Consider the following 26,482-nt stretch of genomic DNA (forward strand, 5'->3'; position numbering starts at 1 on the left):
ATGAGCGGGTCCCCTCGTGCAGATCCCGCTGGTGGTGCTGGGCTGGTCCTGCAGCCTCGGGCGCTAGGTGAGAGCGGGGGCAGAGCCTCCCCCCACCCAGCGAGGGGCTCAGGCGGAGGGAACCCCGCCCCCGCCTCCCCATGCCCCGCCCCGCAGTGTCGTCACACACACCCCCGGCCCCGCCCCGCCGTGTCGTCACACGCCCCGCCCCCGGCCCAGGCCGCACCGCGCGCCATGGGGAAGAAGGGTCGCGCGGCGCCGGGCCGCCGGCCCATCCTGCAGCTCTCCCCGCCCGGGCCCCGCGCCGCCCGCGACGGGCCGGCCCCGCCCGACCTCAGCTCGGGCTCGGAAGCCGGTAGGGACCGGGCGGGCCGCGGGGGCGGCGCCGGCTGCGGGGGCCTGGGGCCTGCGGCCTGGCCGGCGGGGCGCGGGCCGGGGAGTGTCAGGGGCGGGGCCCAGGGGCGGAGGGGGCAGGGCCGGGGTGGGGGTGTCTGGGGAGGGCCCAGCGCAGGAGGGGGTGTAAGGGAGGCAGGGCTGGGGTGGGGGTGTCTGGGGAGGGGCCCAGGGCAGGAGGGGGTGACCTAGAGGGGCCAGGGGGTGCGAGGGTCAGGGGGTGTATAGGGAGGCAGGGCCGGGGGGGTGTATGTCTGGGGAAGGGAGGCAGGGCTGCGATGGGTTCTCCGAGGGGGGTAGGGCCAGGGTGGGGGTCCCAGAGGGGTGGGGGGTGATGCCATGGGTGTTTTTGTCCATTCTAGCCTGCAGCCCCCTCCCTGGCAGGGCCTGTCCACCCCTGGTGCCAACGCTGTCCAGTGTGGGCCCGGCCCAGGCCCTACCTGATGCCATATCTGTCCTGACCACTCCGGGGTGGCTGGCCCTGGAGGGACAGGACCTGCCCTGTCAGCAGGGCTCAGGGTGTGGGGATTGGTGGGGATCACCCCGAGTCCCCTCAGGCTGTCAGTTTGGCCTTAGATGCTGGAAATTCGATCTCATCCAGCCAGCACCAGGGGTTACATGAGGCGTGTGTGGTTTAGTGCTTCGGGGCATTGGGGGGGGCGGGCGGCAATGGGTGTTTGGTTAAGTCGGTGCTGTAATGGTATAAAAAAAAAAGGTTTGGGGAAACTAACTGAAACAGAAGTCCGTAGTTCCCAAAAGAGCTAATAATGTTTGCTGTCTGTTACACTGCTGGTAGGAATGGCCCCAGAAGGTGATTGTTAATCGCCCTTGCCCCATGGTTGGGCAAGTTTCTATATTGCATTCTGTCTCTCGCTGGCAGGGCAGTGGACACAGAGCTGCTGGCTGGATTTCTACATGTGTATTCTAGCCCTTGCTGGCTGGGATGCAGGGTCTCTGAGCAGTTCGCTGTGTGTGTTGTGGCCCTCGCTGGCAGGGTGTGGGGTTGCTTGGTGGGTTTCTGTGTGTGTTGTAACTGTCACTGGCAGGGTGGTAGGTATGGGGTCATTAGGTGGGTGTCTACATGTGTATCATAGCCCTCGCTGGCAGGGTGATGGACACAGGGCTGCTGATTTCAGCCTGAATAGTGGGGTGCTGCCGTACAGTAATGCAGAGTTTCTCAGACTGGAGGTCGGGACCCCTCAGGGGGTTGTGAGGTTATTACATGGGGGGTTGCGAGCTGTCGGCCTCCACCCCAAAGCCTACTTTGCCTCCAGCATTTATAATGGTGTCAAATATATAAAAAAGTGTTTTAAATGTATATGGGGGGGTCGCACTCTGAGGCTTGCTACGTGAAAGGGGTCACCAGTACAAAAGTTTGAGAACCACCGGTCTAATGGGTCAGGTTATCGCTGGTAGCCTGTTGGTGCATCGTATTTATTTAGGGGTTTCTTTATTGGATTGCAGGCCTGCAGGCTTTTCCTTATGTCCTTGCAGCTCTCTGATGCTTTTGTTTATTGTCTGGCCTGTGACTGGCTGATCAGTATGGGCTGTTTCTGCCTTTCCAAAGTAGGAGTGGAAGCTATTGTGGTGGTTGGTTGTGTTCATCTCTCTCCAGTTGTCTGCTCAGCCCCTGTGTCCTTTGCTCCTGCTGTGAGTGACTGGATTCTTCACCTGTTGCAGACATGGCATCTTGGAGTTGCGTAGTGGCAGTCATAGTTTGGGCGCAAAGGGTCTGTAGATTGTGGAGGTAGGTGCGGGAAAGGATAGCAATGTTGTTATACTCTGGGGTTTATTCCCTTTTTGTGCTTGGTGTGTTACTGGCATCTGACCTTGGATGCAGCCCTGCACAGATTTAATTACAGCATGTTCTGCTTTGGAGCAGAAGGCTCAGTCTTGGGTAACAGATTGACTCAGTCGCTCTCAGTGGATGTACCAGGTCTTGGAGAATTGGACACATGTGAACAGCTGGGCCAGACCCTGCCCGTCACTGGCAAAGCAGTATCTAGCCCCATCCAGTGCTCCCAGGAGACCATTCTGCCATTCTCGTGGTGGAGGCTAATATCTTCTCTTGCAGTTCACAGCCTCACTCCCCACAGACCCTATGGTTTTCCTGACCGAGCCCACTGAAAAGCCTTCTGCCCTGTTTGCCTTCATGATGTGATAATTTCACCATCGGCAGGCCCCAGCTCCTAGTCCCCTCAGTGCCCAGTTGGTGCCTCACTGGAATGCCAGTCGGTATCTGGCAGAAGGGAAGCAAAGATCCTTGTCCAACTGGGCAGTGGGCCACCCTGCCAGTTTCTTGAATCTCAGGTTCTAAAACAGGGGTGGGCAAACTTTTTGGCCTGGGGGGCCACATCTCGGTATGGAAATTGTATGGCGGGCCATGAATGCTCACAAAATTGAGGGTAGGTGTGCAGGAGGGGGTGAGGGCTCTGGCTGGGGGTGTGGGCTCTGGGGTGGGGCCAGAAATGAGGAGTTCAGGCTGTGGGAGGGGGCTCCGGGCTGGGACGAGGGGTTTGGAGGGCAGGGCTGGGCTGGGGCAGCACACAGAGCTGCCTGGCCACGCCTCCTTGTACTCCGTAGGGGCGGGGGGTCATGCTGGCTACTTCCTGGGAGCCACGTGGAGCGGGGAAAGTCCCAGACCCCACTCCCCGGTTGGAGCGCCGGAGCAGGGCAAACCCCCAAGCCTGTTCCCTAGCGGGAGCTGAGGACCAGATTAAATGGTCTGATGGGCTGAATGTGACCGACGGGCTGTAGTTTTCCCACCCCTGTTCTAAAAGAAGCTTTGAGAGGAAAATAAAGATCTTAAAATACAGTTGTTAAAACGAATTCTGTGCCAGTGGCCTCCACGCGTTCAGCGCAGTGACGCAAGGGACCGAGTGCAGAGCTTGAGGCCTGGGCTTCCTGCCTGGTTTGGGCAGGAGCCAGGAATCAGTGGCACAGCATTCTGGGAGTTTCCATAGTGTGGGGGTGGTGCTCAGGGCTCCTGCACAGCAGAGGTCTGGTCTCAGCTAAACCTGGGGGCTTCCTGTATAGTAGGTGACTAAGCAGTATGGTCTCGGGAATTTCCTTGGAGAGATTAGCAGCTGGGCAGTGGTAGTGCTGGAGCTGCTCAGGGGAACAGGATGGGGAGGCTGCTGTGCTGTCTGCCCCCAGAACAGCCTGCAGCTGCTTGGTCCACCTGGGCAAGAGCAGCAGGGGCACGGGCTGTCCCTTTTCCTGCTTTGGGTCATGCCCACAGCTGGCCGTGTCATGCACCTGCTCTGCTTCCACTTCCCTCCTTAAGACCTGCTGCCTACAAGCAATCAGCCGGCCCACGAGTCTTGGAGAGAGCTGATTTTTATTTATTTATGAAAGAGAAAACTTGGCAGTGAGTCCGAGCTGCTCGGTTGTGCACACGGCCCGTTGCTGCCATGCGTAGATGCTGTTTTTTTTTTCATTACCCTCCTCCCTCCCCTCTGCTTGGTACGGTCACTTGAGTCACGTGAGGTTCGGTTGTAATCGTTTGGGGGCTGGCGCTGTTCTGTCTGGATGGTATCCCAGGACTGAGAGCAGAGTCTGCGGGTGCTTCCCCAGGACAAGTTGCAGTGACCATCCCAGGGGAGCGTATGGAGCTGCTGTTTGTGGAGCGGGAGATGTATTACCCCTGCACGGTGCTTACTGAGAAACTGGAGTAGGGAGTTCCTGTCCCCAGCTTCCTTTGGTGGCAGAGGCTCTTCCCTGGATGCGGCCTACTGAAGTGACTGTCACTTTTCCTTCCTTCGCCCAGATGAACTCGAGGTGGCTGGGGAGGTTCCCAGAACAGCTCCAAACCCACCCCAAATGACTGCACCTGCTGGACCGGCAGCTGTCAAGCCAACAGGTAGGTGGGGCATTTCTCCTCCCTTCACTCTCCCTAGGCTTTAGCTCAGTCTGCAGTTACTAAGGGCAAGCAGCCAAGTCTGCGTCTGTCTGGCGCCGGACGCTCTAAGCGCAACGTGTTGTCGTTGGAAGGCAGCTGGCAAAGGCAGACATGGCGTTTGGGCCCTGGTCCGTTTGTGTGTGAAGGAGGCGTTACCGGATCATTCAAAGCAAGCGCCCCTTGCTTGTGCTTTACCTTGAAAGGCTCAGGGATGTCAGGTCTTGTTTTCCTGTTTGCACTGAAGGATTTCCCAGATGACTCAGCGGATTGTGATCTTCCTCAGCTCTAATTGATGATGTGGAGGTGTTGAGTCTTTAGCCAGATATTTGTTCCACCCCTTTGGCTTTGTTTTGGTCACTCAGAGTCTCATGCAGCTTGAATAAAAATCCCTTCCCACCTCAATCAGGGTATGTCTGTGCTTAAAATGGCACTGCAGTGTAGACATGAACTACAGCGATGGGGGTGAGGTGGGGTTCCCATCACCATAGTTAATCCACCTCCTTGAGAGGTGGTAGCTAGGTCAGTGGAAAAACTCTTCCATCGACCTCGCTCTGCTTACACCAGGAATTAGGTCAGTATAGATATGTCTCAGAGGTGTGAATTTTTCACACCCTGAGACATAACTTTTACTGATATACAATCCTTGTGCAGACCCGGCCTCCGTTAGGTTCAAGTGTCAAACCCGCTAGTCCTCCATACACTCTTCTGTCTAGCTGGTTTTTCCAGGGACCTGGACTTGTAACATGAAGAGCGAGTGGAAGAAACTCTTCAGGCCCCTTGTTAGTGACCATTATGAAACAAAGCAAGGGGCAGATACAATTGTTTTCCCCCCTCTGTGCTCACCTTTAGGGCCCATCGGGGAGCTGGCTTTTGGAATTTGTGCGCATCATTGAGCTAAACACCCCAGGTTGGAATCCGGAGCTGCGTGCTCTGATGGCACCTGGAGGGAATGGCTCCATCTCAGTGGAAAGGTTGCTGGCAGAGAGCTTTTCTCATTTACAGCAGTCCCATGCTTACGGCCTGATTTAGCTCACTGAGCTCCAGCAACGTGTGGAGCGTTAAATCTGTTTTGCCACTTCTCAGATTTATTCAGTAGTTAAATAGTTGAAACACCTACAACTCTGGGATAGGCAACTGGCTTTCCTGATTTGTAATGCTGCTCACAACAGTCACCTTGATAAGCTTTAAATGGTACAGCGCTGGCACATTCTGGACTGCCCTGAATAAGTACTTAGGAGGGCGTTCCCGGTGACCTTTCAGTCTCCAAAGCAGAGGTCTGGTAGGGATGTGTGGGACCCGCATGGCACATTCAGGATAGCAAGTTTCTAGCCTCCATGGTTGCAAAGTTGCATCTTGTTTTAAATGAGGTTGTAAGCCCTTTGGAGCAGGGACCACGTCTTTGGTGTGTCTGTACCACAGTATGAGTAATGATCATCTCCTCAGAGGAGCAGACTCTGTCGATGGCTCAGTGATGCTTCCTACGTACCTTGGGATTGTTGCCTCTCCTTGTGCGCATGGTGCGAGAGGTGAGAACTGGCAAGAGAGCTGTAGCTTGGAAGCAGGGTACGCGTGGTGTTCAGTTGCCCAAAACCAGTGAGCTCTTTCTGCTCTCCTCTGCGCCCCCAGAACAGCTGCGTGTGCATTGTGTGGCATTCTGAGTTTGCTCAGCGAATCCTGGCAGGTGGCTGTTTCACAGATTGCATTTGAAGTATTTTCTCTGTCCTCTGCTCTAAACCCAGGCAGCCGAGGGTGGAGGGAAACTCTCACTGGTAACTCTCCTCTGCCTAGGTGGCTTATGTTTGCTCGGTGCATACGCAGACAGTGATGATGAGGAGGGAGAGGCACCTGAGAAATCAGTGCCGTCTACAGATGCAAACGGCAACAGTTCAACAGACATTGACAGCACGCTGGCAAACTTCCTGGCGGTGAGTAGAAAACCTGCCCTGGGTCTCAGGCAGGGCTCCGGAGTCACCACCTTCTGACAACCTGAGCCGTGTTTGTGGAGAAAAGTGGGCAAACGTGCTTTTGCTGGGGTGGAAGGCAAGGGGGTGGAGGATGAAGCTGGTGGGCGGGGGTGGGGTTCCAGGGCTGCTGAGTTTGAAGGACTCGCCTGGGGTAGCGACTGCTCCCTGTGCGTAGGGGAATACGCTGATTGCCCCAAATCTGGGGCTTCAATTAATTTGGAAATGTTTTGTGCTTTCAAAGGAGATTGATGCTATTACAGCTCCGCCCCAGCCTGCTGGATCCACTGGTGCCTCTGCCGCGCCCCCGCCGACTCCGCCGCGCCCAGAGCCCAAGGAGTCTGCCTCGAGCCATCCCTCTGCTACGGCGAATGGGACGGGCTCTGCCCAGCCGGCGGAGTGGCAGTATGACACCCAGTGCTCGTTGGCAGGAGGTGAGCTCTGTTGCCGGGTTCGTCTGCCCCAGGGCGTGCAGGCAGCCATTCCAGCCGGGTCGCTGGGGGGGGCCTCCATCCCTGGCAGCACGCCAGCCCCCGTGTCCCTTTCATTGCCTGGAAACAGCCGCGTTCTCTCTAGCTGTGATGTCAGAAGATGAATGTTGTGCTGTAGCCCCAAGAATGAAACACTTAGTGGCCGACACACACAGGTTTGTGTCTTCCAAGGGCTATTGGTGAGTGGCTGGCGCGTGGGGTGAGTGCAGGGACAGAGGGTGGGGTCCCTGTCTCCTGAGGCACGTGGAGAGGGCCATGGTGCCTAGCGGCGGGCTTAGGGGCATCCTGCTCACTCACGGCCTTTGGTTTTCTTCCCTCAGTGGGCGTGGAGATGGGAGACTGGCAGGAGGTCTGGGATGAGAACACTGGCTGCTACTATTACTGGAACACGCGGACTAACGAGGTGACCTGGGAGCTGCCGCAGTACCTCGCCACCCAGGTCCAGGGGCTGCAGCGCTATCAGCCCAGGTGAGGCCCGGCCACCTTTGGAGCACGGGGGGGCGGCGCGGCCTGTTGGTGTGTGCCCGTCACAGCCTCTGCTTTCCCTCCCCAGCTCTGTGGCAGGTGTTGATGGGAGTTTCCTGGTGGCTGCAGACCTCTACCCTCAGGAGAAAGGGGTCACTGTTGCCAGCATTAGCCGTGGGACCGTCCTACCCAAGCGAGAGGTGAAGAAGGTCAGTGGGAGTCACCCCTTTCCTCGTTCCTGCAGAACATCTCAATGAGACACGCTCTCACGCTGCAGGCTGGCCTCGCCCTGGGCTCCCAGGGAACAGAGGGGCCAGGAAGGAGATAGAGCCCAGAGGAACCTCAGCTAGCCAGAGTGTGGACAGCTGGGCGTCTCTGAGGCCAGGCTCCCCGCCCCCACCTCCCTGGGTGGAAAATCCTGCTCTAGTGGTGGGATGCATGCTCCAAGTGCCACTCTGCCTAGGAATGGCCCCGATGGGTCCTGTGTTCACTTGGTGCTCTTCTTACCCTTGCAGAAGGGCGGCTCAGCATGCCAGCTGGGCGCTCTCTGCTCTGGTATGGGCACCTGCTGGAGGGGCCTGGGGGTGTGGGAATGAAAACTGGATTGGGTGGAGGGGCTGTTCAGGCTCCGAAGCAAGGGCTGCCTTGCTGGATGGATCCTGCGGTACTGAGCACGTTGCCAGCACTGGGAACTTCTGCTTCACCGGGGCGCCGATTCCCTCTGTGGGGCTGGCACAGTGCAGCAGTGGGCAGTACGTGGCACCTGGCTAGCAGTGCAGAGAGACTCCCGCTTCCTCTGCCGGAGCTGCGTTGAGTCAGCGAGGCTGTCGGGAGCCACGTGGGCGGCCTTCGCTCTGCACACACCCTGAGAGCTGCCCCGGTGACTACGACGATGCCAGGCCAAGGAGTTACTTTGAGGGGAGGAGCTCAGGGTTTGCTGTGCCGGATCGGACGGACAAAGCCTAGGAGCCTCTGCTTTGATGAAGGTGCAAGGAGCCCTGCACGAGGCAGTGATGGGCCAATCTGCCCACAGAGACAGCGTCCTCCAATAACTGGAGGCTGGCTGTTGCCCTCCAGAGAAACCTCTGCTCCTCTTTCCAACCCTCCCAGACTCTTGGCCTGATAGGCAGTTTGTGGCACTGGGTGTCCCAGGCTGATCATGTAGAGAAGCGTGTATTCTCTTTCTGAGTGCGCTGCCCGGGGACTCTCTGACTGTGCCCCTGGTTTTGTGGCTGGGAGGTGTTCCGTCTGCAGTGTCCCCCCTGTATAACATCCCTGGTGGGAGGCGGAGTTTGGAGGAGGACAGGTTTGCTGTTTTATGGAGGAGTTCAGGGAGGGCATGCCGTGCCTAGGGGGCCACGTAGAGTATCCGGCTGCATGGTAAGAGAATAAAAACTACTGGCCATCTTCTAGTGCCCCTCTGGATCAATGCCTTCCCCAGGAGGCCTGCGTTCAGTTCTGGGTCCCCCGCCTCAGGAAGGAGACGGGTCAGAGGCAGGCGATGAGAGTGATCAGAGGCTGGAAAAACATCCGTGGGAAGGGTCTGCAAAGGCTGCAGCTGTCCAGCTTAGAGAGGACGTTGTGGGGGGTGAGGGAGAGGAGGAGGGCCAGACGCTCCCAGTAGCCCCTTCTCCCAGGCCGCACTCAGGAGTCCCTTGCTAAGAGGAAGTCTCCGTACACCAGGCCCCATTGATGTTTGGGTCTTGCAGGCCCGCAACGCACCCGGACGCCAGCAGCGCCCAGGGTCTCAGAAAGGATCGGCCATAACTCCGGGTGTTTGCTGTGTGGGATGCAGCGGGTTGTGATGCAGTAGGAACTGTCTGCATGGGGGATGGGAAAGCAGGGGATGATTTTAGGTGAGGGACAGCACCTGAACCTGTAACCTGAGCCAGGAAGGGAGGTGGGGGGAGTCAACACCTTTGCCCGGGAAGCTGGACTAAGGAAGAGAGCCTGCTGGAGAGGTTTTTGGTTTCAGTTTTGGGCTGTCTGGGAAGAGGCAGGGAACCCCAAGTCTGGGGTCTAAGATCCTTGCCCCCCAGAGGGACCTGGCTGTGAGGGGTCCTGGTTGCACCTACAAGCCCTGCTTGGGACTGTGTTCCTGTCATCTAATAAACTCTGTTTTACTGGTTGGCTGAGAGTCACGGTGAACCGCAGGAAATGGGGAGTGCAGGGCCCTGACTCCCCCACGCTCCCTGACAACGGTTAGGTACCGAACCTCTCACTGACAGGGCTAGGGAGATACTTTCCCTAGAGGCTCATTACTCCAGAATTGTCCACTGCAGGGTTCTTGCACCTTCCTCCTAAGCCCCTGGCACTGGCTGGTATCGGAGGCTGGAGACTGGCTGTTCCTGGATTGCTGCAAATCACTGGCTGGGAAAAGGCCCTCATTGCAGGGATCTCTACAGGGGAGTCTTGTTCCTCCCTCTGCTCTGAGAGTCCCTCGGGCTGTCAGGCAGCGGCGATTCTGGAACTGGGGAGAGCCCGTGACTCTTGTCTGTCCTGCAGGAGGTGAATGAAGGCGTCCAGGCCCTCTCGAGCAGCGAAGAGGAGAAGAAGGGGGTGGCGGCGTCCCTGCTGGCTCCGCTGGTCCCTGAGGTGGTGAAGGAGGAAGAGGAGCGCTGGAGGAGGAAGGTGATCTGTAAGGAGGAGGTGGAGCCGGTGCCAGCGGAGGAGATGGCCGCAGGGGAAGCGTCGGTGGCTGCTGACGAGCAGGACCCTTGCATGGATGCTCTGGAAGACCCTTCCCAGGAGGGTCTGTGCAGCGTGGTGCAGTCAGGGGAGAGCAGCGAGGAGGAGGAGGAGCAGGACACGCTGGAGTTGGAGATGGTGTTGGAGAGGAAGAAGGTAAGTGGCAGCTGGGGGAAAAGGGGGCAGGGGCTGCTGGGCTGCTGTTGGAGGGAACCCCTGTGTCATTAACAGTCATAGAATCATAGAATCTCAGGGTTGGAAGGGACCTCAGGAGGTATCTAGTCCAACCACCTGCTCAAAGCAGGACCAACCCCAACTAAATCATCCCAGCCAGGGCTTTGTCAAGCCTGACCTTAAAAACCTCTAAGGACGGAGATTCCACCACCTCCCTAGATAACCCATTCCAGTGCTTCACCACCCTACTAGTGAAATAGTGTTTCCTAATATCCAACCTAAACCTCCCCCACTGCAACTTGAGACCATTGCTCCTTGCTCTGTCTTCTACCACTGAGAACAGTCCAAGCGGGCCGAGAGAAAACCTAGTCGCAATGGCCACCCAGCCCCTGTGTGGTCTGTGCTAGGGACTGAGTGGGGATTCAGGGGCTGCCCCCCATCACCTATGGGGCAGAGTGTCCAGGGAGACACCACACAGGACGCTCCTCCCTCCGGCAGAATGACCCCATGGCCATGTCTATACTGCAGACGCTACGGTGCTGCTGCAGCTGTGCTGCTGTAGCGTGGACGCATCGTACAGCAATGGAAGGGGTTTTTCCATTACTGGAGGAACTCTCTTCCCCCCTCCCCCCCCATCCCAGCGGTGGTAGCTAGGTCATCGGAAGCGTTGTTCTGCCGACCTTGTCGCGTCTACACCCGGGGGTAGGTTGGCATACCCACAGTGCTTAGGGGGCAGGTGGTTTTCACACCTCCGGCCACCGTAGCTAGGTCGATCTCAATTTGAAGTGTAGTGCTGTGCTCCCCTGTGGCAGGAAGCAGGACTGGAGTCCCAGGAAGCAGCATTGGCCTGAGCATTTCATGTAGAAATCCGGGGGGAGGTGATTCGTGAGCCCCTGTCTGTTTAGCTGACACTGTTTTCAATTCCCCAGTCGGAGAGAATTGCCAATGGATGGAAAGCTCTGAAAAGAGTCTCTCTGGGAAAAGGGATTGGTCCCCACCCCCCGGGGGCCAATCTCAGGGTTCCCATTATTACCACCCCCCTTCGCCAGGGGCACGCTTGTGCCAGGCTGATGTGACATCCGCCAGTGGGGCTCATGACAACCTAGGCTAGTGGTTCCTAGACTTTTCACCAGGGCGACCCACCAACTGCACCTTGTCTGTTTTTTGGTGACCCACTGGGCCTGGCTTCCTGCTCTGGGCATGGTGACCTGGCGCAGGGGGTCACAGCCCCACTCAGGTTTGGCCTGGCCATCCTCTGTCATGAGGTCACCTCCTTGCGTGTCAGCAGGGTGCAGCTCCTCCGGAGGCTTTGCCCTCCTCCCCTCCCCTTCTGTGAGTGCTCACCCTCTGGTCTTGTGGCAGGCGGAGCTGCGAGCCTTGGAGGAGGGAGATGGCAGTGTCTCGGGTTCCAGCCCGCTCTCAGACGGGAGCCAGTCAGCATCTCTTGACACAGCGCCCAAGCCGGCCTCCGTGCAAGGGAAGTGGAAGCTTTTTGTTGGGGTTGCCAGCCCAGAGTCCACCAGCCGCAGCTCTAGCAAGACTGGCCGAGAGACTCCAGAAATCAAGGAAGCAGGTAATTTGAGAGACGCCTCCTGGGCCAAGGCCCTTGCTTCCCAGCCAGTGACTGCAGGGAGACGTGCACTGAGTCGCAGTGTTCAGCGCAGGCTCCTCCTTCATATCGCAGGGGTTGCCGGCTCGAGGGTTTGTCTGGAGGGGGCAGGGCCCGGGCTGAGCTCTTTCCTCTCCCAGCAGTGGTAATGCCTGGGTTATTAGCAATGAATGTCTTCTTGGGCTCTGCGTATGCCCTCTACAGGGAGGAGCACCCTTGGCACTTCGAGCCCAGAGCCCTGCAAAGCTGGAGATAACTGTTTCATATCCACGGATGCGGATATTCGTGGACCACTTTTGCAGCCCACGGGTCAGGTGCGGATACAAATTTTGTATTCGCGCTGGGCTCTGCTCTCGGGGAGCACACGGGGTGATGGGAGCAGTTCAGAACTGGCTCGTGGGACGGAGGTTGCCTTCGCTGTATCGGTTCGTAGAGCTGGGTGGTTGTGAAGGGTCTGCACTGAGCTCTGATCAGCTCTGGCCATACAGGGTTCGCACTGCACCGCAGAGCCTGGCAGCTGTGGATGGCCTTGCCACCGAGCATCTCTGTTCCTGACGGTGCTTGGGGGTACGTCCCATCTGCCTCCAGCAGTCCTGGGGGGTGCTTCAAGGCTCTGTCCTGTGTGATGGGTCCAGGGCCTCTGGAAAAAATCTGGGGGCTATGGGGTCATCAGCATATGTATCAAACCTGCTGTCTGTCCCGCCTCTGAACGGGGCGGGCTGCTTTCCTGCTGTCTGGCTGGGATTCGAACTTCTTCCTGGGCAATTTGGCCTTGAGTTCTGCAGAGCCCCTTTTCTGTCACAGAGACAGCTGGCTTCACAGCTCCCAGCATGCTGAGCAGCTGCACCCCACAGATCGGCCCCCATGGCCCCTGCTATGGCCAGTGGATCTCGCCCCTCCTCTCCCTCCCTCCCTCCCCGCAACAGACAGTGGCTCCCCACAGACTGTCATCTCTGCCCCCCACCCCAGGCACCTGTCATGGGCAGATGCACCCCATGGATTGGGCCTCTGGTTTCTGTGCTCCACTGACTGGACCACCAATTCCCTACCATGCCCCTAAGGACTTTTGCTTCAGGTACAGAGCGCCCTTACGGATTCTCTCAGTGTAGCTGACAAGGTCTTTGTGGCAGGGACAGTCTGTTACTCTGAATGTACAGTGTCTAGCCAGGGGGTCCCATGATCTCAGCTGGTTCCTAGGCCCTAAGTATGAGCCCTGTCCAGGGTTGTCCTTGTATCCTGTGGCAGAACAGCATGTGAATCTGTACATTCTCTCACTGACTGGCTGGGCCTCCCTCCCCCACCCCCCGGTCAGTCTGACTCTGCCTCCCAAGCCATGGAAGGGCAGAGAGCTGTTCTGGAGGGTCTGGGGACCACCTTCTACAATAGAGGATAAATGTCCTATTGGCTGGGTCTAGGGACACGAGGCAGTGGAGGAAAGCAGAGCCATTGGCTGCTGTGGGGCCTTCACATGGAGTGGGATGAGAGGGGATTGGAATAGGAGGGTCTCAGGCTCATGGTGGAATGAGATGGGCTGAAGGAGGAGAGTTTGTGGCTGACTGTGCACTAGAGCAGTCCTTGCCAGGCCTCCACTCATTGCCTTGGCTTGAGTGCGCGTTCAGTGAGGGCTCAGGGGACGCCCAGATCCCAGCACCCGGACCCTCCCCTCTGACAGTGGTGATGGTCATAGCTGGAAAAACCCACCTCGTCGCCTAGAGACTAAGGCCCTGGACAGGAGCAGAGACGGCTCCTTGGGCAGCGAGAAAGCTGTGAGCTCTGAGTTCAGGGGACAGGACTCCGTGTCCATTCTTTGCAGGTAAACAGGGTTGCACCAAAGCACAGACCTGGTTGGTGTTCTCGATTTCTCCTCTGAATGGAAACAACCCTGCAGGGGCCTGAGTGTTGCTGAACAGCTCAGGCCGGGGAGGCTTCATAGTGCGAACTGAGATTGTGCAATAGCTGAGCCGTGGGTTTGTCCAGCCCCAGAAACAGCCCTTCTCCCTTCCTAAGGGGAGCGGCCCCTCCCCTAGCTGCCTGGCCCTGCTGGTGGGGAGGGCTGGGCCTGCGTGCCGTGCTGTAAAGTCATCCTCGGGTGAGAACAGCAGGTTCCGGCCGTGCCATCCTAAGAGGTGGCTGGTGTCTGTATTACACAAATACCCAGAAGCTCCAGCCAGTATCCGGCCTCGTGACTGGTGCTGCACAAACAGAGTAAGAGACAGATTAGAGGTGATTTGACTGGGATTTCGTTCTCCCTTTGGGGGTGTCCCCTGCTCTCTTGCAGGCCTTCGGTGGCTGGGCTGGAGGGTTCCTCGGGCAGGTCTCGCGCTCTGAAGGAAGGAGGTTGGGGTTGAATCTTTAACAGCAGTGCCCTTTCCCTGTTCATTAGTCACTGGAGTTAAACTCCTGTTGACGAACTGGAAGGGCTGCGTGAAGTTCGCCTTCTGGCTTGGTGAACGTGGTACGTCTACCCAACAAAAATCCACGCTCTGTGAGTCTCATCCCGGGTCAATGACTCAGGCTCTCACTATGGGGCTAAAAACAGCCATGTAGACATTCCCGCTCAGGCTGAAACCCAGCCACGGGGGAGGGTCCCGCAAGCCGGCCTTCAGCCTCTGTGGGAATGTCTACACAGCTGTTCTTAGCCCCGTAGCGTGAGCCCAAGTCATCAGCCCAGACTCTGAGGCTTGCTGCCACCACGGGTTTGCTTGTTGGGTCGACGCACCCTTAGAGATTTTGGGAGCTTTGCCTGGCTGCGGTGGGCCAGGAGCAGGGCTGTGGGTGGGATGTGTATCGGGAGCTCAGCTCTGTATGACTCCTGCAGAGGCGTCCTTTATTCCCGACATTAATTGGTGACTGCAGTGAAATAGGTGTGAACTAGCTTGCTGGCTGTCTTAGGCTGGGCCTACACTACAGGGTTAGGTCGATGTAACCTGCCTTGTGTCAACCTAGCTGTGGAAGTGTCTTCACTTAAATTTGGCTCCCGCCGACGTCAGTACCTCTCTACGCCGATTTAGACCACCACCTCCCCGAGCGGCGCTGAGTCACGGTCAATGTGATTAGGTCAACGCAGCATCAGTGTAGATGCCGCATTGCTTACACCGACTGTAACTGGCTTTCAGGAGCTGACCCACAATGCCCCACAACACAATCAATACAAGCACTCCTGGTGAGGATGCGCACCGCCAACACAAGGAGCCAAGTATGCGCTCACACGCGATTTGACAGCGGTGGTTATGTTCCGATGCAAGTTAGTTTGACATAGTTTGTAGTGTAGACATGGCCTTAGTCTTCTGGCCTAGCCAGGACCTGGATTCTTAATAGGAGAAAAGCCGTACTTTGCAAATGATAAAGGAACAGATGAGGGGGCTGTCTACTGCTCCTCTTCAAATGCGCTGATTAAATCTCTGCCTGCTCCCAGTCCCTTCTGAGGCCAGAGTCTGCCCGGGAAGCCCAGGCCAGACCTGAACTTTTAAAATAGGACCGTATAGGGCTGAGCTTTTTGAATTGACTGCCCGCCGATGGGGGGCCATGCAGTGGGTGGCGATTGCGCTGCCCTGTGGGAACAGTTAGGAAGGTCTCGTGTGTTTTCTCTCCCTCAGCAGCGAGTGCAGAAGCAGCTGAGGAGGCATCAGACAAAGAGCTGGAGCCGGAGGAGGTCCAGGACAAAGTGAAAGCGCAGGGAGCGCCCAAAGCAGAAGAGGAGGAGCAGGACCTAAAGGTGAGTGGGTAGCAGGGGAGGGAAGAATTTGGTATTGACTAGTGTTTGGGTCACAACTGCGTCTCTGTCCGGGGGGGGGGGCAGGGTGACCCCGGATTCCCTCCCATCCTCACTCTGGAGGGAGCCATGTCGGGGTTGGAACGTGGCCTTGGAGCCCTGGAGCGCTCCATTGGGTGGCCCTCTGGCCTCGGCCCCAGGTGAAGGTGGGAATTTGGAGGGTTGGGGACAGCAGGTGAGCTGGGTTTGGGGTATGAGAGTGTTGCTCGTCTCTCTGCTCCTGACAAGCAGTGTAGCGGGTGTGGAGAAGGCAGTGGCTGGGTGGTGGTGGTGGGTTGCCTACCATTCAAGTGTAACTCCTCCAAGTCAGAGATAGAGGAGGCTTCTTAGCTCACCACAGGGCAGGCTTGGTCTCTGCTGGGTAGAATGAAATGGCTCCACTTGCGTAATGCTGGGATTGGAGGAGGCAGGTTCTGAGCCAGGCACTCTGTGCAGCCCACGGGCACTGTCTCACCGCCTCCCCCGCCTGCACTTAGCTACCTAGTGGAGCAGAGGCATAGCTGCGTGAGCGCTGGCAGTCCTCCGGGGCCTGCGGGCCGATCCTCACCCCTTGTGTGCCCTGTCTCTTGGCAGTTTCAGATCGGAGAGCTGGCAAATACCCTGACTAGTAAGCTGGAGTTCCTGGGCATCAACAGACAATCCATGTCCAACTTCCACATGCTGCTGTTGCAGACCGAGGTAACGGAAGCCTGTGTGCGTCCCCGGGAATCAAACATCCTTCTATTTCCTGAGTGCTGGAAGTCCCAGGCAGCTAACCACTGTCCCCCTTCATTGTCTGAGTCCTTCCCCCAGCCCACCCAGACAGGACTGGTCTGTGTCCTTGCCCAACACCACCCATAGGCAGGGTCCTACCAAATTCACGGCCATGAAAAATGCATCACGGACCATGAAATCTAGTCTCCCCCTGTGAAATATGGTCTTATATGTACTTTTACTCTATACTGTACAGATTTAATGGGGGAGACCAGCGTTTCTCAAATTGGGGGTCCCAAACCAAAAGAGGGGTTTTTGGGGGGATCACAAGGTTATTGTAGGGGCGTCCTGGTATTGCCTGTGCTGCTTTCAGAGGTGGGTGTCCCAGAGAGCAGAGGCTGCTGGCCGGGCACCCAGCTCTGAAGGCAGCGCTGCCGCCAGCAGCAGTGCAGAAGTAGCGGTGGCAATACCATACCATGCCACCCTTACTTCTGCGCTGCTGCCTTCAGAGCTGGGTCAACCCCTACAGTTACACCACCATGACATTTCAGATTTCAATATATCATGAAATTTACAATTTTTAAAATCCTATGACTGAAATTGACCAAAATGGACCATGTAGTGTGACGGTTTCTCTGCTTGCTGGCTCTAGACCCGGATTGCAGACTGGCGCGAAGGAGCTCTCAATGGAAACTACCTCAAACGCAAACTGCAAGATGCAGCCGAACAGCTAAAACAGTATGAAATAAACGCCACCCCTAAAGGCTGGTCCTGCCACTGGGACAGGTACGCACTCTTCTCCCCTTTTCACCTTTGACCTTTGACCTCTCAGACATGATTTGTGACCATCACCACCTGACGACGTTGGCGACATCTGTCCGGAGACTGAGAGCAGCTGCAGTTAGCGGTGCTGGGCAGGCAGAGAACCTCCGGCACTCACAGAGTTTGGGCCAGCCACCAAATTGGAGACCAAAAAAATCCCTGTTAAAAAAGTGTTTGGAATGGCTTTGGGTCGGTGATTGGACAGAGCTGGTTTTTACTCTCCCGAGTGTAGCTGCGCTGAGGAGGGCGGGCTCGGGGGGTCGCGCATGCGAGAGCTCTGTGCACTTTGCAGGACCTCTGGATCTCTACTCCGGCTAACAGCGCTGACCCTCAGGAGAGCCCCCCTGGCTGCGGATGGGAACCAAGCGCAAGATTACTGTCTCCTACCGGCAGGTCAGACCCAAACATTTCTTTTTCTATTTGGCTTTTCTGGATTGTTTGTTCATTGTTTGAAATGTTTGCTCTTTTGTTTTTCAGCTCCCAGAGCCTCTCCCTCTCTCTAGCGTTCACTGTATGTTTGACACCAAGAGTATCATGCATGGGACCTCGACAGCCCATGGCGGGAGCAGCCGCCTTGCTTAAATTGGGCTGCTCCCTGTTTTGTACTCCGGAGGCAGTTCCTAACAGTCCTGTTCCTAGAGAGAGCTCGCCCCCTCCCTCCCTCTCTCCCGGTGAACATTAGCTTGCTTTCCCAGCCCTTCTCTCTTGGAGGGAAGGGCTCGGGGCTGGATTCACAGAGCCAGCAATGCAAACAGCTTTGAGCGAGCTAGCTCTGACCTCCCGCCTCCCTCCTCAAAGTTGTTTGTTGCCTTTGTGAATGGCAGCCCTGGTAGATGAGGGGCTTCCCGGTGAGAGCCCAGCGCTGTCGCGGGAAAGGCCCATGTCTGCGTGTCACTGCAGGGGAGGGAACGTAAAGCCGTCTGTTCTTTCTTGTGATCTAGGGACCATAGGCGCTATTTCTATGTTAACGAGCAGACAGGAGAGTCCCAGTGGGAGTTCCCGGATGGCGAGGAGGAAGAGGACGGGCAGGCCCCGGACAGTAAAGCTGAAGCTGTTCCCAAACCAGCTCCGAAGGAGAAAGCTGAGTCCGGTGGTGACTCCACGGTGGAGAACTCCACAGGTACTGGGGGGCCTGGGCTGTGAGATGGGGGAGGGGGAAGCAGTGTGGACTGGCTAGAGGGAGGGTGAGCGTGGCTGGCAGATGGTGGAGAGCTGCTGGTACCAAGGATGGTGCAGTGGTTAGAGCACTACCACTAGCAAGACCCGGCTTCAGTTCCCTGGGTTCGCTGTCTGACCATGGGCCAGTCCCTTGCTGTCAGAGTTGCTGTCTGTAACGAGGTGCGAGGGCCAATCTGCAAGGTGGTGAGGGGCCCCGATGGTGGTTGATAGGGCCAGAACAAGCTTCTCTGAGCCAGAGAAAGAGAAGAGGGTCCCTCTGCCACCAGTGAGCAGTGGCTCGACACGCCACCAGGTTTCGGTTAGCCGAGGAGAGCAGCTGAGCTGTGGACGGAGTGAACCCAGAAGGGGGGCACTGTGCCCGGGGCAGCTGGAGTTGCACTGCCACTCGCTTCCCCAAGAGCCTCAGGGCACGCAGTCCCTCACCCTACCGCCGTACACGGGCAGTGCGCCTCCCTGCCACCGAAGTTGCCAAGAAGCAGGCTACGCCTCAGGGGAGGGGATCAGCACAGACGAGCGGAGGAATGGGTGGGTTGTGGCAGGCGCAGTTCCAGGGTGGGTTGTCCAGCGTGCACCAATGTGTCTCCTCAGGTCCTCTCAGCAAAGAGCCCTTCTCCGGCCAAGTTCCTGCCACGTCCCTGGTGCCGCTCTCTCCATTTTGGACTCTGCTTCAGTCTTCTGTCCCCGTGCTCCAACCCCCTCTTCCTCTGGAGGTGCCACCGCCTCCCCCACCTCCGCCAGAGTCACCACCTCCACCACCGCCGCCGCCACCGCCTCCTGGGGAGGACGGAGAGATCCAGGAGGTGGAGATGGAGGATGAGGAAAGCGAGGAACCACCAGCCCCAGGAACAGAGGAAGATGCTCCTCTGAAACCGCTTTTCCGCCCAGCTGTCACCAGCAGCCAGGTGAGGGCGGGGAGTGACCGCTGCCCGGGGCGGGCCCAGGATCGGGTGTGCTGTGTGAGACAAGTAGCTTGGCATCACTCGGCTGGGCGTGTTTCCCAGTGGCTCTGCTTTGTATCCTCCTGCGGCAAGCCCCTGTCACCCCATGGCTAAGGGCTAGCTGCCTAGCAACTCTGCGTTCCCCCCTCCCAGTCCTGGGAGAGAAGGTTGATATGAATGATTTACCCAATCCAAAAGCCATTGCCAAGGTCCCTCCCAAGAGGCAGTGGAAAGGAGGTGGTCCGGGGACACTGCTCAGCTCTGGATCCTGGCGGGAGGAAAGATGAGTTTTAATGGGCAGAGAGGTCATTGGGCCTGCCGTGGTTCTGTGCTGTGAAACCGGCGAAGGGGAGCCCGGGGATCAGTGGAGTTGCGATGGATAAGGGGCAAAGCGTTCCGTAGTGAGCTGTCCGGCTCCTGCCTGAGGCCGTGCTGCTCTAGGACAGCCTAAACCTCGTATTCTATGCGGGGGGATTTCACCCTCGTGAAATGGTTCCTCTTCCAGGAGTGCAAAATGGTTCCCCCCCACGAGGCAGAGAATCCACTGGTCTCCTGGGGCAGGGGCATGTTAAACCGCAGGCCAAAGGCGTGCAAGATCCAAGGCCCCTCTGTGCTAGTAGCCCACTCGTCTGTGCAAGGGACAGGAGGGCCGGGTGGGGGCAGCAGCTGGAGCAGGACCTAGCCTTGCAGGAGCTGCCGATGGCTAGGAATTTGGAGGGGGCAGTGGGTGCCAGCTGCATCAGAGTGATGGGGAGGATGAACCACGGGGGCCAGTGCGATCCCCAAGCCGGGGCAGTGTGACAGCCAACACAGAAGTGGCTCCATCCATGGCTGGGTCACCTAGGCTCAGCGCTGCCTGGGGCTGTCTCGAGCGGGCACGTCCCCTTGCCAGAGAGAGCCCCTGTCCAAGGGACACTGGGTTTGGCTGGCTCAGCAGAGAGGCCGTGGAGATCTCCCCTCTGGTCAGGAGTCAGTCCAGCCCCCTGACTGCCCACCCCCTCTGCCTGCAGAGTAACTCCGAAGGCAGCGCCTCCGCCGCCCTCACCGCTAAACCGCAGAAGAGGAAAGCTGGTGAGATGAGCACGGGGCTGGTGCAGCGAGCAGCGACCATCGGCAGCTGTCCCGTTCTCTACAGCCAGCCCGTCATGGCAGCCAGTGAGTACCAGCCCCAGAGCGGCCGCCCCGAGGCTAGAGCAGCGTCTGCAGCGGGGGCTGCCAGGGACGTACCAACCTCCATCTCTCTGCTGTGTCCGCAGGCCCTCAGCCCATGGGACTGAGTCTCCAACCGAGTTACCTAGGGGTGACCGCGCCAGCCATCATGAGCTATTCGGAGTGTGCCGTGCCCACTGGGCTCGCGGCCACCATGGCGCAGCCAGCCCCTGCACGAGGAGCCCTGCCTGCCAAGGGGGCCACAGAGCAGCCGCCTCCCCCTCCTCCGCCGCAGCCGCCACCGCCGCCTCCCCCAACCACCAAAGCACCGCCTCCCGAAAAACCTCGCAAGGGGAGGAGGGACAAGGTAGGGGTGGGCTCACTGCTGCCCCGGGCGGGCTGGGCCTGTGGGGAAGCCGGGCCTGCAGGGTGGGAGCGAGCAGCGAGAGAAGAGTCAGGACTTTGCAGCCTTGGGAGACAAGTCACTTCCCTCTCATTGTCTGTAAAGGGAGGCTGGCTGATGTGTGGAGAACCTCGGAGTCCCTGAGTGAAGGGTTGATGCTGCAGGCAGCTTGCCCCCGCTCCTGGGCAGTGGCTCCCCTAGCGTGGGGCAGGTCGGCCCCCGGGGGTGCATGGGGCCAGCGCTGGGCTAGCAGGGCTTGCTGCTAGTCAGCATTGAAGTGACTGGGGGAAGCTCATTCTCTCACTGGCGGTAGCTAGACACACCGCTTCCCCGGAGTTCGTGGGGCTCCTCCAGCATTAAGGGGGGACTGTGTCCCCGTCCCTGACTGGGCCTGTAGGTGCTACTGTAATGCACCTAATAAATAATGTACAGCCCCTAGCACAGCAGGTTTGCAGGCACTATGGTAATATAGTAGTGTGCCCGCCCCTGACTCTCGCTGATCAGTCTCCCCTCTTCTCTCCCAGCCAGCCACTGGAGCAGAGTAACGTGCCCCCCTGCAAGCATTGGCCGTCGTTCCCCACACACTTTGCCTCCGTCTTTGTGGCTGGGTCCATGTTGCCTTCCTCCCTCCTGCCCTGGCTCTGTAGGGGAGGGGTGCTCCTCCCTGCCCACAGTGCCACCTGCATGGTCCCAACCCTTCCCCTTCTTCGTGTGCAGGGCAAGAAGGGGAAAGCGAAGATGCCGTCGCTGGTGAAGAAGTGGCAGAGTATCCAGCGGGAGCTGGACGAGGAAGAGAACTCCAGCTCCAGCGAGGAGGACCGGGAGCTCACCTCTCAGAAGCGCATCGAGGAGTGGAAGCAGCAGCAGCTAGTGAGGTATGCGGGGGGGAGGGGCTTGGGGTGACTGGGAGGGGCCAGGTGGGCCTGGAGCCTGCTCCTCGTAATCCAGTCCCTGCTGCACCCCCGGCCAGGGCACCAGCCAGCCCCCCCAGGTGGCAGTGTCAGCAGAGGGGTCCCAGGAGGGAGCGTTCGTCCCCTCAGAGCCAGCGTCCCCCGGACAGGGCAGCATGGCTGTGCTATGCTGCCTCTGGGGTCCTGGCCCCCTTTCTCTGGGCCACATTCCCCAGGGGAGCCTCTCGCTGGCCCGGCCTCTCAATTGCATCATTGTGGGCGTGGTTCTTTTCCCGTGGCTGTCCCGACAAACGGTTATTGCTGGTGTCTTAGTGAGGCACTTCCTGGTGCCCTTCACCTATCTGCAGGGCACCCTCGAGCACTCCCCCTCGGATCAGCCTGCCCGCGCGAGCAGTGCCCTGTTCATTGGAAATCCAGCTCCTCTAGCAGATCCCCCTTTCCCAGGCCAGGCCAGCGGTGCCTCCTCTCGGGGACAGCACTGCCTTGCTGGGCCGCTTCCCCCACGTTGTGCCGAGCTGGAGTTCTCCGCCAGTCACAGCGCGGAGGCTGACTCATGATGTCGCCTGCTTAACCACAGCCCTCAGCTCCCATTCCAGCGTGTAGGGCCAGCTGTCCCATAGCCCCAAGCTGGGCAGGGTCCTTGGTCCCCACCTTTGGGCTCACAGTGTAAAGCAGTGGGGCCTGGGAAGCGCGAAGGCAGGGCGAGAGGGCATGAGGAGGGAGAAGACCCTGCTGGATTTGCAGCCTGCTGCTGCCCTGCAGCGAGCTGGGCGGCACGGGCTAGGTCCCTCCCGCCGCTGTATTTACAAAACTCCCATGAGTTGGGTTTCGTGGCCGCTCCAGCTCCTCCCCTGGGGTCCTTCCAGTGGCTGCTTGAGCCCGAACGCCCCATTCTGAAGATGTGTATAAGAAACTTCTCCCCTCTGCCCATCCTGGTGAGGGGGGCAGGTTGTATGTGTGCAGGGGGGAGGGAGGGGAAGCTGGATCCTCCCATCAGTTCTGGGCCTGGGGAAGCCTGACCTGTCATGCATGAGTGAGCGGGGTGGGGATTCCCAGCATCAAGGGGACAGTGCTTGACTGAATCCTTCCCAGCCCCCAGAACTGCTCCCTGGCACAGCACCTCCTAGCGGCCCCAGGAGATCTTAGGCATATGGCCAGCATCCTGCCGACACACTCCTGATGCTCTCTGGAGGGTTGATTTGGCCATTCTGTGTCAGAGGCAGCTCTGTGAACTTCGTATCGTGTGCACGTCCCCTCTGCGCGGAGCCCACCCCACCCCACCCCCTGCCAAGGGCAGATCAGGCCCCTGAGGGTGGGCTGCACAAGCTCTGCCCGGACTCCTTTGCAGGCCCTGAGGTGCCCTTTGTCCCCACAGTGGCATGGCGGAGAGGAACGCCAATTTCGAGGCCCTGCCGGAGGACTGGCGAGCACGGCTCAAGCGGAGGAAAACCACTTCGAGCACATGAGGCATCGGCACTGTTTGTTTTTGTTTTTTTTCCTTTTTTTTTTTCTTTTCTACCATGTGTACAGTTTAGGGCCTCTTACCGATACAACTGTTGTCAATAAATTGTAACCGTTTGGGGCATCCCGTTTCAGTTGAATGGGCTGATGCAGCGATCCCCCAGGCTGGGACCTCTCCAGGCTGGGAGCCGGGATGTGAAAGGCCTGTTAGGTAATGGGCGGCCTTGACTGGCCTTGTGCTCGCCGTTCGGCTCCTCCTGGCACAGTGGGGGCACTGGGCATGAATAGTCCGTTTTGGGGTTGGGCTCTGGCAGTGACTGCACCAGGTAGACCTGCCCCCCGCACCACGCTTGGCCTGGCTGGTAGAGCCGAGTCGAGCTCAGAACCCTGTCCTTCCCCTTGCGGTTTAAGGAGAAGGCGGCTCTTCCTTGGCTTTCAGACCTCGCTCTCTCGGACGCCTCCTGGCATTGCCATTCCCACCATCTCTGGCCCGAAGGTGCTGGAGCTCTGTCCTGCGCCGAGTAGGAACCCACGTGTGCACTTCCTCCGTCAGAGCCAGCCAGTGGCCCAGATGAGCCCTTCGCTCGATTCCAGGGCTGTCTGTGCAGGCCCTAGTGCAGAGACTAAACAAGCCCACTTTGCCTGGACCTTTGGTCGGCCCTTGGACATGTTTGTGGGCCAGCTGAGAGGTGGTGGGAGGCCATGTGCCAGGAGCCACTCGCAGCAAAGCATTGCTGTTTGCTCTCTAGTTCTACCCCGTTCTAGTCCCCACCTCCTTTCGCTCCCCATCAGTCCCCTGATTGCAGCGAAAGTAGCTTTTGTCCCTGTTAAGCGCCCCCCCCCTCCCCCTTCTTTGGCTCAGAATCAGGTAACAGTCACCTTCTTCCCACAGAAGGGAAGGCAGCTCGGGTTTCCAGCCGTTTGTATTTCTCCAGTTTTTGGCTTTGTAAATTTGTACATAAACATGAATAAAATCCCTTTTTATACTTCAGAACCTGCGTGTCCTTGTACTTCGGCGTGGGGTGGAGAGTGCACTTGGGTGCAGGGCAGTGCCTGCAAATCGGGCTGTGGGGGGACATGGTGGAGCTACATTCTGGGTGACTCAGGCTCCTCCAGCCACCGCCTCTGCCAACTCTCCAGCAAAGGGGGATCTGTCTGACTTAAACAGGCTGGTGCTCTTGCTCCGCGGATGCACTAAAGCAGTTGATACCAGCTCAGCCGTGCCTGGGAATCTGTTATCGGGGAGGCTGGATGCCACCTCTGACACCCTCTTGCCTGTACAGTAGGGCCCATAACTAAGGCTGCATGTCTGTCACGGATTCTGTGACCTTCATGACTTCTGCTGCGGCTGGCTCAGGGGCTGCCCGAGTGTTTGGGCAGCCCCTGAGCCAGCAGCAATAGTTTAGGTGTGGGACGGGGCTCAGGGCCAGGGCAGGGGGTTGGGGTGCAGGGTGGCGCTTACCTCGGGGGAGCTCCCTGGAAGCAGATGGCGTGTCCCTGCAGCTCCTAGGCAGAGAGGCCAGGGGGCTCTGCACACTGCCCCTGCTTGCAGGCACCACCCCTGCAGCTCCCATTGGCTGCGGTTTCCAGCCAATGGGAGCTGCGGAGCTGGAGTTCGTGGTGGGGCAGTGTGCGGCGCCCCCCTGGCCTTCCCTCCCCCTAGCAGCTGCAGGGACATGCCATCCACTTCTGGGGAGCTGCGCAGAGCTGGGTAGGGAGCCGGTCAGCCCCACAGGGACAGACACACCAGCACCAGCAGGGGTCCTGGGCTGTGTGCCGCTGCCTGCACCCTCCAGCACCTGTGGTGCCCCCGGACTGCCCCCCCCCCGAGCACCTGTGACCCCCCTCAGCCCTCGTTTTAGTTTGGGGTATATAGTACAAGTCATGGACAGGTCACGGGCTGTGAATCATTTACTGCCCATGACCTGTCCATGACTTTTACTAAAAATACCAGTGACTAAAATGTAGCCTTACCTATAACACACTGGGTGCTGATTATGGCAAAAATCCATGTCATGAGATTTTTTTTTCAGCCTCATCCTGCCTTTGTCCCCTGTTCCGCCAGCCACTTCCTGCTTGTAAAGCCACGTTCTTGTGTGCCAAAAGGTTCTTGTCAGGGCGGAAAGATTGTAGGTTTTTACTGAGTCACACCTGTGTAATCCTAGTGCAGGCATTCTCGGGCAGGGGGTGCAGAGGAATGCCCCCCCCTTCCATGCTGATCAGTGGAGAAAAGGGGAGCACCACTGTTCTAGTGAATCCTAACGATGAAATTGACCTGGCAAATCCTCTCTAGGTGGTGGGGATATGGCATCTAACACCCATTGTATAACGTGGGCTGGGCTGAAGGGAGCTGGAAGTTAATGACCCCTAATTGGTATGTTGGCTATTAAGCTTAATTGGTGGACAAAATAATGAAGGAATGGGCTAGTTTACCTATCACTGCCTTGTTGGGTCCTTAAAGATTTTGTGGGAAATGAACCAAAAAACCCAATAGCAGCTGGAGTGAACTTCACCATCATGGCTCCCTCCCCGTCCCCAGCAGGGACCTTTGTCATCCTGAGCTGCAGAGGTGCCCTGACCGGACCCAGTCAGAGAGAGGAGCCCAGACGGTATCACCATCTGTACCGGCTCCAGCTGAATCCCAAACACCACCTGGGATGACAGTTTTTACCATGTTTGTTTCCGTCTGAGAGACTGTCAAGTGAGGGGGCTTTGCCTTCTGAGGCTGGGCTTTAACAGCAGCCGTGCTCACGGCTCTAGTCCCTCAGCCAACTTCTTCTCTTGCCCCCAAAAGGACGGGTCTGGGCGTCTTTAATACTGTTGAACAGGGGCTTTTCCTTCTGAAAACTCTCAGCAGCTCAAGGGGAAGGGAGGAAGGCTGGTGAAAATAAAAGCCTTATTTAATACTTCCCGTTGGAAAGGCTTTAAGTGATTTTCCTTTTCTGTTTTTTTTTTAATTGAAGTTTAAAGGATTTTTAATACTGTGCACGATGGTGCTAAGCAGCCTAAAGTCTGCATATCCCCAGCTTTGCATGTTTAACGATGATTATGGACTCGATTATGTTAACACCTTTAGCCCCTATATTCCACCTAAATTAACCAGCAGCCCAGTCCCCGCAGAATCACATGTGCAGGTCCCTGGGGCGCTGGGAGCAGTATGGACCGGTCTCTACATGCACACAGGTGCGGGGCTAGGGGGCAGTAGGACTCGCCCCATACACAAATGTGCAGGTGCCGAGGGCAGTAGGGCCCAGTCTCTACACGCAGCATGGCCGGTCCATACAGACACGGCGCAGGCCCCGCCCAGCGCGTACATGGGGGGGGGCGGGGAGGGCGGGAGGTCTCCCCAGGCCGGGGGGCGGGGCCGGCGCTGAGCGAGCCCAGGAGCGCGGAGGGAGGCTTCGATTTCACCCGGCGCCGCCATTGGCTCTTACCGGGGCCACACGGATGGACCAATGAGGAGAGAGCTTTT

At 58.1% G+C, this 26,482-nt stretch overlaps 1 protein-coding gene across 3 annotated transcripts; it reads left to right on the forward strand.

Annotated features, from left to right (window-relative positions):
- The first annotated feature begins 223 nt into the window (after window positions 1-223).
- Window positions 224-23,631, forward strand: FNBP4 (formin binding protein 4). Of its 3 annotated transcripts, none has more exons than XM_039536616.1 (17): window positions 224-355; window positions 4,163-4,255; window positions 6,083-6,219; window positions 6,500-6,689; window positions 7,067-7,214; window positions 7,300-7,420; window positions 9,717-10,055; window positions 11,436-11,646; window positions 15,279-15,397; window positions 16,028-16,132; window positions 16,800-16,933; window positions 17,911-18,089; window positions 18,737-19,050; window positions 20,097-20,241; window positions 20,343-20,602; window positions 21,356-21,513; window positions 22,925-23,631. In XM_039536616.1, exons 1-17 carry the CDS (start codon window positions 235-237, stop codon window positions 23,013-23,015), a joined length of 2,865 nt encoding a protein of 954 aa, XP_039392550.1. In that variant the 5' UTR covers window positions 224-234; the 3' UTR covers window positions 23,016-23,631. The 3 variants fall into 3 exon arrangements, with proteins under 3 accessions (XP_039392550.1, XP_039392551.1, XP_039392552.1); XM_039536617.1 differs by having other exon boundaries at window positions 15,282-15,397; XM_039536618.1 differs by lacking the exons at window positions 224-355; window positions 4,163-4,255; window positions 6,083-6,219; window positions 6,500-6,689 and adding an exon at window positions 6,730-6,901.
- Window positions 23,632-26,482: the final 2,851 nt, after the last annotated feature.

This window comes from Mauremys reevesii, linkage group 4, assembly GCF_016161935.1.
Source record: "Mauremys reevesii isolate NIE-2019 linkage group 4, ASM1616193v1, whole genome shotgun sequence".
NCBI lineage: Eukaryota > Metazoa > Chordata > Testudines > Geoemydidae > Mauremys > Mauremys reevesii.